The 12,433-nt window shown below is 47.7% G+C and overlaps 1 protein-coding gene across 5 annotated transcripts in view; it reads left to right on the forward strand.

Moving 5' to 3' along the window:
- Positions 1–12,433, forward strand: part of zzz3 (zinc finger, ZZ-type containing 3) — a 129,464-nt gene that overhangs the window by 53,494 nt on the left and 63,537 nt on the right. For 4 of the 5 annotated variants that reach the window (XM_055641315.1, XM_055641313.1, XM_055641314.1 and 1 more), the window contains exon 2: positions 9,170–10,707. In XM_055641315.1, the coding sequence (XP_055497290.1) occupies positions 9,233–10,707 (1,475 nt within the window). In that variant the 5' untranslated portion in view covers positions 9,170–9,232. Of the gene's footprint in view, positions 1–799; positions 1,010–9,169; positions 10,708–12,433 lie in introns of those variants that run through there. The other variant, XM_055641316.1, reaches the window with a different exon arrangement.

The following is a 12,433-nucleotide window of genomic DNA, read 5'->3' on the forward strand; positions in this document are numbered from 1 at the left end:
CTACCTTTGAGAACTTTAGCTATGTTTTGTATTTCTTCAAGATCTTGTTAGCTAAAATCACCCACTCACATTTTCCTTGTATGTCTTTACCTATATCGCCAGGAACTTTAAGTACAAAGTACAGCAAGTGAAGATGTAAACAACCGAGTAATTGTTGAGCTCTTCGACTTCTCCATTACTTCCGATGTCAAGAGATACTCCTTTGATGGTTGACCTGCCACCAGTGTACCAATGACCACATTGGCAACATCTCTCCCCACAGCATCAGTGGTCTCGTCTATTGAGATCCACATTTTGTTGCATGCAACTTCATCTCTAATTTTCTGCACAACAATGTTGAAGTTGCTGTCAACATAACTTTTCGGTAATGATGACTGGCTTGGTATATGTTCCTCTGTGTATTTCCTTAAAAACCCCCTGAGAGATTTGTTCTCCAATTTCCACAGTGGAATTCTAGCATCAATGAATGCTTTACACAGATCACTCAAAAACTCAGATTTGGGACTGGAGCCAGCAGTAAATGTATGAGGGAGACAAGCTTGTGTATTTCCTACCTTCAGTTTCTCTGCCGCCGACTTGTATTTAGCTGTCTGTACATGCTGGGAGACAAAATATTTCTTCTCATGATTCACTGCTTTCTCACATGCTTTGCAAAACAGCACAACGGTTTGCTTTGCAAAACAGCACACAGTTGTCTCTAGAGAATATATCACACCTGTACACTCTCACCAAATCGTTCCGTTTTTTACAAGGCGTTGACTTGACGTTAGGCATTTTGACACTTGCAGGGGTAGATTCTACAGGAGCGGGGATACAGACCTCGACAGGCAGGCCAAGTACAAGCTAAGAAGAGGAATCAGAGCTGCCAAGGAAAGGTACTCTGAGAAGTTGAGGAGCAAGTTCTCAGCAAATGAAACTTCTTCAGAGTGGAAGGGCTTGCAAGAAATCACAAGCTACGCTCCTTGGACAATCGTCAGCTGACCAACGACCTGAACGAATTCTACTGCAGGTTCGATAAACAGAAACTTAACCCTGGTACCCCCACACCCCATCCCTAACCAACACTTCACACCTACTCACAGCTTGACTCCAGTTTGAAAAGACTGGACCCTTTCCCACGCACCCCTCTCCAATCGCCACTTAACACCCAATTACAGCCGGGTTTCACCCTGGTGGTAAAAGGCAGATTTAAGCACTCGTGAAAAAGGCAACATCTTCCTGAAATAATCAAAAAAGGCATGAAAAGGCATTTATGGCAAAATCCTGGCTAATTATCACCCATTTTTCCCTAAAGCCAATGATCAAGACATATCTATTTGAAGGTACTGCAGTATATCATGGTGTCATGGTACACCAGTCATTGAAAGTAGGCATGCAGGTGCAGCAGGCAGTGAAGAAAGCGAATGGTATGTTAGCATTTATAGCAAAAGGATTAGAGTATTGGAGCAAGGAGGTTCTACTGCAGTTGTACAGGGTCTTGGTGAGACCACACCTGGAGTATTGCGTACAGTTTTGGTCTCCTAAATGAAATGAAATGAAATGAAATGAAATGATTCAATTTATTGTCATTGTCAGTGTACAGTACAGAGACAACGAAATGCATTTTTAGCATCTCCCTTGAAAGGGAGACACAGGGCGTCGCGGTGTGCCCGCGCCTGCCGCCTAATCTGAGGAAAGGCATTCTTGCCATAGAGGGAGTACAGAGAAGGTTCACCAGGCTGATTCCTGGGATGTCAGGACTTTCATGTGAAGAAAGACTGGATAGACTCGGCTTGAACTCGCTAGAATTTAGAAGATTGAGGGGGGATCTTATAGAAACTTACAAAGTTCTTAAGGGGTTGGACAGGCTAGATGCAGGAAGATTGTTTCCGATGTTGGGGAAGTCCAGAACAAGGGGTCACAGTTTAAGGATAAGAGGGAAATATTTTAGGACCGAGATGAGAAAAACGTTTTTCACACAGAGAGTGGTGAATCTCTGGAATTCTCTGCCACAGAATGTAGTTGAGGCCAGTTCATTGGCTATATTTAAGAGGGAGTTAGATGTGGCCCTTGTGGCTAAAGGGATCAGGGGGTATGGAGAGAAGGCAGGTACACGATACTGAGTTGGATGATCAGCCATGATCATATTGAATGGCGGTGCAGGCTCGAAGGGCCGAATGGCCTACTCCTGACCCTATTTTCTATGTTATATCCTCGCAAGGCATGTGACTGAGGTGTACGTGGGGCGAGCCTTCTGGGACCAGAGCCCACAGTTTTATTAGCTTTAAAAGAGTTGTGGAGAAAGACCACATTAATCGGATGGCATGGTGGCACAGCGATAGAGTTGCTGTGTTACAGCGCCAGAGACCTGGGTTTGAAAATGACTACGGGTGCTGTCTACAGTTTGTATGTTCTCCCCGTGACCTGCTTGAGATAATTGTAAATTGTCCCTAGTGTGTGTAGAACAGTGTTAATGTGCGGGTCGGCATGGACTCGGTGGGCGGAAGGTGCCGTTTTCCGCCTTGTATCCCCCTAAACGTAACTAAACCGAGTTTAAAAGACCCATTACGATTTCATCTGAAAAACTGATCCTGCAATACTGTCTCTGGAGTGAGATCTGAATCTGTACTTCCTGAGGCAAGAGTGGTACAACTGACACCACGAGATGAAAAACATTGGCCCAAATGCGTTCCATTGAGCCTCTTGCAAAGGATATGTTAACAAATGAAAGTTAGTTGATCTTCAGTAATTACCAGTCCAGGAATTTAACATCTCCAATCCACATACGAGTCATAGTTAGCTTAGTGAGGTCGTGAAGAGTCATTGGTAATTGTAGTATAGAAAGGAGCCACTGTCTTCAGAGTTAGTATCTTGGATCGAGGTGAAACAAAATTGTTTAACATACATGCCATTTCTTAAATTACGGACAATTGCTACTTTTTCGAAATGCTGCTTTGTGTGAGGCAGGGTCTACTTTCTAAAGGGGCTGTCCCACTGTACGAGGTAATTAAAGAATTCTCCCGAGTTTCGAACTCGGAGAATTACGGTAATGGCCGCTCGTAGGTACTCGGGGCTCTCGTGGACATTTTTCAACTTGTTGAAAAATCTTCACGAGTCTTCCTGAGTACCTGCCGTTAGCGTTACGAGCCACTAAGAGATGTCCCGAACTCCGACGTACCCGCTACGTACATTCTACGTGCTTACCACGAGTTGTTTTTTTTTTAAACTCGGGAGAGCTCGTGAATTACCTCGTACAGTGGGACAGGCCCTAAAGGAAGGAATTCAAGTCTAGGCTAGCGAATATTTTTTTTTCCTTTGAGACTGTTGGAACTTTTTGTGATTGAGATTGATACTTCTTAGTTTGCGTAATTAAAAATATCAAACCAAGAAGTTATAAAAGCACGGAGTTGTAGGTCAACAAGATCAAATAGAAAGCCCACCGAGACAACACTGACCCGTGATCACCCCAGGCACACCGACACTATCCTGCATACTGGGGACAATTTACAATTTTACCAAAGCCAATGAACCTACAAACCTGTATGTCTTTGGAGTGTGGGAGGAAACTGGAGCACCCAGAGAAAACCCACACGGTCACAGGGAAAATGTACAAACTCTGTGCAGACAAGACAGCACCCGTGGTTATGATTGCTGTGCGCTGTGAGGCAGCAGCTCTACCGTTATGTCACTGTGATTCCGAGACCAAGCTGTTTTCTGACGTTCTCTGAGGATGTACCATATAGACTGGAGAAAGGGGAAGCATTAGATGCTATGCATTTGAATTTCTAAAAGGTACTGGATAAATTACCACTATGCATACAGGATAGTGAATAATATTGTTGGCAAGGATAAGGCCACGGCTAATTAACAGAAACTAGAGAATTGGGATAAATGGGTTATTTTTGGATCCGCATTCAGTAAGTAGTTGAGTTCTCGGACCTCCGTTGCTTTTAAGCTGTATTAATGACTCGGATGAAGGGACCAAGTATCCGACAGACAAAATTGATGATGATATAAATATATAAGAAGTATGTACGAAAGAACGGCAGATGCTGATTTAAATCGAAGGTAGACGCAAAATGCTGGAGTAACTCAGCGGGTGAGGCGGCATCTCTGGAGAGAAGGAATGGACAACGTTTCGGGTCTAATGAAGGGTCTTGACCCGAAACGTCACCCGTTCCTTCTCTCCAGAGATGCTGCCTCACCCGCTGAGTTAATTAATACATGACATAAAGGTAGATGGATTAGCAAGGAGGAGTCTGTAAATGGTATTGATTAGGAAAATTGGCTATAGTACAAGTTCAAGTTTATTGTCATGTGTCCCTGATAGGACAATGAAACTCTTGCTTTGCTTCAGCACAACAGAACATAGTAGGCATTGACTACAAAACCCATGAACAAATAAACTGATAAAGTGCAAAATGACAGATAATGGGTTATTAATGTTCAGAGTTTTGTTCGAGCCAGGTTTAATAGCCTCATGGCTGTGGGGAAGTAGCTATTCCTGAACCTGGTTGTTGCAGTCTTCAGGCTCCTGTACCTTCTACCTGAAGGTAGCGGGGAGATGAGTGTGTGGCCAGGATGGTGTGGATCTTTGATGAGATATAAGAAGACAAATGGAATATAATGTGGGGAAAATGTGAGATTATCCATTTTGGAAGAAAGAATGAAAATACAATTAATTATCTAAAGACTCTCATGAGATGTACAAAATCATGAGAGGAATAGATCGGGTAAACGCCCAATTCTCTTGCCCAGAGTAGGGGAATCGAGAACCAGAGGACATTGGTTTAAGCTGAGGGGGGAAGAGGAACCTGAGAAGTACAATTTTTACCCAAATGGTGATGGTGGGTGTATGGAACGAGCTGCCGGAGGAGGTCATTGAGGCTGGGACTATCGCAACGTTTAAGAGACATTTAGACAGGTACATGGACAGGACAGGTTTGGAGGGAAATGGGCCAAACGCAGGCGGGTGGGACTAGTGTAGATGGCGCACGGTGGTCAGTGTGGGCATGTTGGGACAAAGCACCTGTTTCCACACTGTATCACTCTGTGTGGACAACATGATATAGTACGAAGGAATGAGTCCCAGTGCATGAAACCAAAAAGTGAACATGAGGCACAGCAAGTAAATGGCAAAGCTGATGGAATGATGCCCAATTATTCTGTTCCTGGTGGATATAACTATGAAACTCTTGCTGCAGTTTTACAGGCACATTAAACACAACCGTACAACAGATAAATATACAACAATTATTCCATGATAGTGCAAGCTAAAGTACACAGTGCAAAGTCCACAGTAGTTCGGTGCTGAGATTGGAATGTGGTTAAAGCCCTGTCCAACTGTACGAGTTCATTCAAGAGTTCTCCCGAGTTTGGCCCTAATTCGAACTCGGAGATTTACGGTAATGGCCGCTCGTAAGTATTCGCGGCTCTCGTGGACATTTTTCAACTTGTTGAAAAATCTTCACGAGTCTTCTCGAGCTTACCGCGTTTCCCGAGTACCTGCCGTTAGCGTTACAAGCCGCTAAGAGACGTCCCCGAGCTCCGACGTACCCACTATGTACATGCTACGCGCTTACAACGAGTTTGATTTTTTTTTTTAACTCGGGAGAGCTCTTGAATGAACTTGTACAGTGGGGCAGGGTTATTACGGTTCTGTCTGGCTGGTTCAAGCTCCTGATGGTTAATAAGGGATGGGAGAGAGGGGGAAGAGCAGTGAACATTGGAGTATCCGACGTGGGGGAGATCATCGAGGTGGGGTGGGGGGGGGGGGGGGGGGGGGGGGGGAGAGCAAACGAGAACCCAGTGTGGGGGAAATCGCTGTGGGGGAGAACAAAGGAAGAGTCGGCGGGGGCACTTTGTAACTTTGCAAGCGCCGTAAGTGGTGGCTGTATGTGGTGTCTGAAAGTAAGCAGCAGGTACAGCAGGCAGTGAAGAAAGCAAATGGCACGTTGGCCTTCATAGCGAGAGCATTTGAGTTTACAAGCAAGGAAGTCCTACTGCATTTGCGCAGGGCCCTGGTGAGACCGCACCTGGAGTACTGTGTACAGTTTTGGTCTCCTAATTTGAGGAAGGACATACTTGCTATTGAGGGAGTGCAGAGTAGGTTCACAAGGTTAATTCACGGGATGGCGGGACTGACATACGATGGGGAAAAATGGATCGACTTGGCTTGTATTCAGTTGAATTTAGAAGGATGAAAGGGGATCTTACAGGAACATATAAAACTCTTAAGGGACTGGACAGGCTGGGTGCAGTAAAAAAAATCCCGATGTTAAGGGAGTCCAGAACCAGGGGCCACACAGTTTAAGAATAAGGGCTAGGCCATTCAGGACTGAGATGAGGAAAAGCTTTTCCACGCGGAGAATTGTGAATCTGTGGAATTCTCTGCCTCATGTGACAATAAAGTATTCCATTCCAAGGGATGGGGGAGGAGGAGGAGGTGGATAAAGCTGATCTTGAACCTGCCTGTAAAGGTTCACAAGCTCCTGTGGCCACCTTCCTGATGGTAGCAGCAATGAGAGGATGGTGTGGGTTTTTGATTTTAGCTGCATTCTTTAGGCAATGCTCTCTCTAGATCCCTTCCTTTCTGGGCTTTCCAATCACTGATGCAATCAGTCAGTATTATCTCCACCGTAGAACTGGTGAAGTGTAAGATTTCTAAGAGTTTAGCGTAGTTGTAGCGCGGAAACAGGCCCTTCGGCCTGCCGAGTCCTCGCCGACCAGCGGTCCCCGTACACTAGCACTATCCTACTCACGAGGGACAATCTACAATTTTTTATCGAAGTCAAATTGACCTACAAGTTTGTACGTCTTTGAAGTGTGGGAGGAAACCGGAGTAGCCGAGGAAGACCCACGCGGTCAGGGGGAGAACAAGAAGATAGACACAAAAAGCTGGAGTAACTCAATGGGTCAGGCAACATGCCTGGAGAAAAGGAATAGGTGACTTTTCGGGTCAAAGACCCTTCTTCAGACAGAGTCAGGGGAAAGGGAAACGAGAGATATAGACAATAGACAATAGGTGCAGGAGTAGGCCATTCGGCCCTTCGATGGTGATGTAGAGATATGGAACAAACGAATGAAAGATATGCAAAAAGTAAAGCTGATCAAGGAAACGTGGAGCCCACAATGGTCCATTGTTGGCTGGTGGGGTAGGTGGGAACGAGTTATACAGCCAATGAAACTCGACAGGACGACAGTGCAACTGGTGGGACAACTAAGGTGAGGGGAAGGATGGCAAGACAGGGGGTGGTGCTATGAGGATATGTAGCGCTGAGGCCAGGATTGGATCAGCCCACTGAATGACGGGGTGCAGGCTTGTGGGAACAACTGATCTGCTCCTCTTCCAGTTTTATCCATTTCTCCAGTCATTCGCACCACTTCAAATAGTGTTAGTCCTGATCTCCCACCTTTTATAACTTCTGTAAAGTACTTTGGAATAAGTCGCATATATCCAGCGAAATTCACGTTACTGCTTTAGCTTCCACTGTTGACACGAAATATAGTCGATCGTCATTCTTGTTGAATGTTAGTTGGATCTGTCAGTGGAAACATGGATATTCTGTCCTCTGCTCTTTCATATTTGTGCAGTCTGCTGCGTAGAAGAGAAAAGCCTACATGTCAAAATGGATGTTTCTCAGAAAGTGCTGTCAGGAGCATGGTATCCTAGACAGAATGGAACTCTTTTGTTCTCTACACATCCATTTTGAGGATAACGCATTTTTTTTTGCTCTGTGCGACAGCACTGTACGGATAGTAAATTTAAACCTCACAAACTGAAGAAAGAACAAGGGAGTCATGACTGTGTTTCCACGAACATATCCAAGAAACATTCGACGAGAAGAATGACCGACCCTGTACCATGCAGACGTATGTAGTTTATGGGATTTTCCAGACACGACTGGAATAGATGGGGTAAGACGCACGCAGTCTCCTGCCCAGAGTAGGAGAATGGAGAACCAGAGGGCATAGGTTTAACGTGAGGGGGGGGAAAAGATTTTATAGGATTCTGTGGAGGGGTAACTTTTTCACACAACGGGTAGTGGGTGCATGGAACGAGCTGCCGGAGGAGGTAGTTGAGGCACGGACTGTCGCAACGTTTAAGAAACAATCAGACGGGTACGTGGATAGGACAGGTTTAGAGGGATTTGGGCCACAAACGCTGGCAAGTGGGATGGGACATGTTGGCGGGTGTGGGCAAGTTGGGCCGAAGGGCTTGTCTCCACGCTGTATGACTCTATGACATGGTACGTAACCGAAGTGAAATGCTGGAATTATCAGGTAAGAAATTGTGAATAACGCCGATTTAAGTAGCAGGAATACCTGAAGAAAAGAAGAAACTGAAGAAAAGGAGCATTAGTAAACCAGTTGTCTCCGCAAACATGCTCAGCAATTCAGTAACATGGATGAACCAATCTTGGCCTCAGCACCATGTTCTCGCCTGCTCCTCATAGCTTTTGGCCTTCCTTGTTTAAGTAGCTGTCTATTGTCAGCCAGAAAATTCCACTGCTTTGCTCTTTTCCTGTGGTACTTGAGGTAGGAGAAGATAAATGCGTATTGTGGTAAAGCACGCTATTGTGACAGGACAGGAAGTCTTTCACTTGAAGGACAAAGTAATGAATAGCTGAAAACTAAATGGCCGACTACAGGTCCACCACTGATTTCTCAGGCAACTTGGTGGTCCGGCATTCCTTGAATCTGGAAAAAACTACGAGAGCGAGCTTGTAGTCCTTCCTCCCCCCCACTGGAAGTCCCCTCAAAAATGTGGCGCTGAGTCCAGGTGATGAGACCGATCCCAACCTCATCGGTACTTCCGCGGCCGATCGGCGGGTTGAATTTGCCCCGCTGTGGCCCGGGGTTCTGGAACTCTGGCTGGGCCAGAGCCAACCGATCCGTTCAATTAGTGGACTTCCAGGCCTGACTTTGCGGGCCGTTATCTCGGCCCCTCAGCAACCTGGGCAGACCGTTCCAGTACCGTTCAAGTCCCCTCAGAGGCCGTGACCTCAGTTGAACCCGGCAAAATGGATAATGCAGAAAGGCTCTGGAACCAAAGATGCCGGTAAATCGGTGGTGGATCTGTAGAATGTCGGGCCAGGCAAAGTCAAAGTACATTCAGGCGGTGTTTGTATGCAATATATTTTGTTTACTGCCTCTAGCTTAATTTGCTCTTTTCTTTTGTATTCTCAAGGTTCCCTTCACTTGGTGCTCATGAGAGAGCCATGATGGTGGTCTTTTAGGAGTTTCCTGTAGCATGGCTGCTTTTAGATCCCAGCGAGTCACAAGGTCGTCAGTTGGGTCGAACGGTTTGGACGAGAACTTCTGCGGGCGAACGCTGAGGAACCGGAGCATAGTCCACCCTGACGACTCCTCCCCCCTCCCCCAGTTGAGGTCGCGATCGCCGAAAAAGAAGCAGGAAGCCACGCCGCAGCCGAGGGGCGCCAACAGCGGCAAGGTCGGCGAGTGCAGGCAGCACGGCGCCCGGGAGCCGTGGGCCAGCCCGAGGAAGAGGGGGCTGCTGTGCTCGGACAAGGACAACCACGAGAAGAAGCTGCTGGACATTTGCCAGCCGGTGTTGCCCGGCTTCAAGCGGGTGAAGCGATGCTCGCGCTCGGAGCCCGCGGACAGCCTGGAGGACCCGTCGCCCCCCGCTAGGAACGAGAAGGCTCCCCTCGAGCGCAAGGGGCCGGCCCCCAACAGCGATGGCGACTCCTCGCAGCTCAAGCGCGCCCGGCGCTTTCTTCTACTGGATGATTGTGACAAAAGGGAGATCAAAAAGATGAAGGACTTGGATGGCGGGCACGAGGACCCGTTGCTGCTGAGGGAGGCATCTTCACACAAAGCTGCCAATGGGATCAATGAGAAAGATATTGCTGCTGCTGCTGCTGCTGCTGCCTCTTCGGAGCGTAGTGAGTGTGAACCTCTTCATTTGAACCATAAACCAAAACGTGTGGATACGCGTGCACCCATTTTACCCACAGACACTGTCAGCGTTAACTCTGGCGGTCATTCCCTGCTGCTGAACGGCGGCAAGATGGCCGCCACTTCAGAGACCAATGTGCCTTCTAGAGACTCGCAGTGGGAAGACTGCGAGACAGTCAGTGACTGCCACACGGGCAGCCTGTCGCAGCGGTCCGCCGCGCTTCCCGCCACTGAGAACCCGCCGCAAATCAGGGAATCGGAGGAGGAGGTCGACGTGGTGGGGTACAGTTCGTCCCTGTCGAAGGAGCAGTGTTGCGGCGCGGGCCCGGACGCGACGGCCCAGGACGTGGGTCCCCTCGCGGGGGCGTCCGCCGCGCCCGACTCCCCGTTCGAGTCGCAGGAGCACAGGTACGCGCTGAGAACTTCGCCCCGGAGGGCTGCCGCCGGCAAGGGCAGCCCTCAAAAGACGTGCTCGTCCCCCCGGGACTGCGGGCCGGGGGAGGATAAATTCCCCAACCCCGGCGGCGACTGTGGGCCGCCCGCCGGAGCGGCGGTGGCCGCGGACAGGGAACGCTGTGCGACAGTGGAGGAGGGAGACTCTCGAGCTGGACGGGAGCCGGACGAGGCGGGGGGAGGCTGCTGCAGTGGTGACCTGCCCGACTCGCCCGCACAGCGCGGGCTGCACAGAGGGCTCTTGCCTGCCAGCAGGGAGAATGGCAGCCAGCTGTCTAGAGAGGAGGAAGAGGACGAGGAGCCTGACGTGTACTACTTTGAATCAGACCATGTGGCACTGAAGCACAACAAAGAGTATGTGTAACCATGGTAACCATGACATCAGTTTTTCTTTTGTTCCCCTATTTAAAAAAAACCCAAAACATTTTAGGCTTTTGCCCATTTCTGCAGCACGGGTTGAATGGAAACGATATCGTGTTATGGACACAAAAAGCTGGAGTAACTCAGCAGGACAGGCAGCATCTCTGGAGAGAGAAGGAATAGGTCATGAAGGAGGGCCTCGGGCCGAAACGTCACCCATTCCTTCTCTCCAGAGATGCTGCTTGTCCCACTGAGTTACTCCAGCGTTCTGCGTCCATATCTTCGGTGTAAACCAGCATCTGCAGTTCCTTCCTGCGCAGATGTCCCTTGTACATGCACTGAGTTGTTGGGAAGGACTTCAAATGTTGCTGAAGACAGGCACATCAAGCTGGAGTAAGTCAGCGGGTCAGACAGCATCTCTGGAGAAGGGCTCTCATAGATTGCGGAGTCAGGGGATATGGGGAGAAGGCAGGAACGGGGTACTGATTGGGGATGATCAGCCATGATCACATTGAATGGCGGTGCTGGCTGGAAGGGCCGAACGGCCTACTCCTGCACCTATTGTCTATTGTCACCTATTCCTTCCCTCCAGAGATGCCGTCTGTCCAGCTGAGCCACTCCAGCTTTTACGTGTCCCATCTTCGGTTTAAACCGGCATCTGCAGTTCCTTCCTACACATCAAATGTTGCTGACTTCTTTTGCACAGTATAGGGCATGTTGCCGGTGTGTCTGGCTGCATGCAGTGGCTTGGATAGCAGATCGCTGGGGGCAACGTGACATGGAACATAGGGCCAATGTTCACAGGACCACTGAATGCAGCTAAGTATTCGATTGCAAAGATGCGGCGGAGAACGTGCTTTGAAACGGATCCACTGCAGCCTCTATCTCACAGAATGTACTGTGGTGAGAAGATAACCTTGACTGGAAAGTATTTGGCAGCCGAAAAAAATACTATGAAACCATTTCCTTGTCTTATTTTGACTCTGCAATTGTGTAACAAATGCCCATTTGTTACTGGTATATTCATCTTCTTTTTGAAATGTTTTAAGATCCCCAGAATAATTAGTGTGGACCTCGGTGTTCTGCAGTATTGCTCCGTTCAGCTGTACAAGAGCCAGATTCACTTCCCAAAGACCTCCTGCATAAGATGGCCAAATTTTGCAGAGGGAATGTCAGTGTTTTGCTAGCAAAAAGAAGCATTTCCTGGAGAAAACGTGGTCATGTTTTTGAAGTTCTTGTACCTTTTTACAGTGGGGAATTTGAATTTTTTTTTTAATACATTTTTTAAAAATAAGCCACCTTTGCTGGGCCATTCTTAGTCACGTGTGTGAACAAACATATGAATAATTGTGGAATGCATCTCTTCTGTTTCTGAAAGCATTACAGGTGTATTGTTTTGTGTTGTAAATATGATTCATATTTTCTTTCAAAGTTTACCGAGCAAAAATGTCTGGGTTATGTTGGTCTAAGGGTCAGAGGTCAAATATGACCGGTCACGTGTGTGACGACCCCCCCCCCCCAAAAAACCCGGAAGGATTCTTTTGATAACCCGGCTTTATCTTCCAAACTCTGTGAATTTTAATAAGCTAGAATGTTCATATCTTCAGCAGACGTGCATTATAGTTCCGTAGGTAGGAAAATAGCAACAAATAAGACGAGTCTCTTACGAGATTTAAAAAAAAAAGCATCACTTTAAGTGACGGCATCTGGTCACGTGTGT

Source organism: Leucoraja erinacea, chromosome 10, assembly GCF_028641065.1.
Source record: "Leucoraja erinacea ecotype New England chromosome 10, Leri_hhj_1, whole genome shotgun sequence".
Taxonomy (NCBI): domain Eukaryota; kingdom Metazoa; phylum Chordata; class Chondrichthyes; order Rajiformes; family Rajidae; genus Leucoraja; species Leucoraja erinaceus.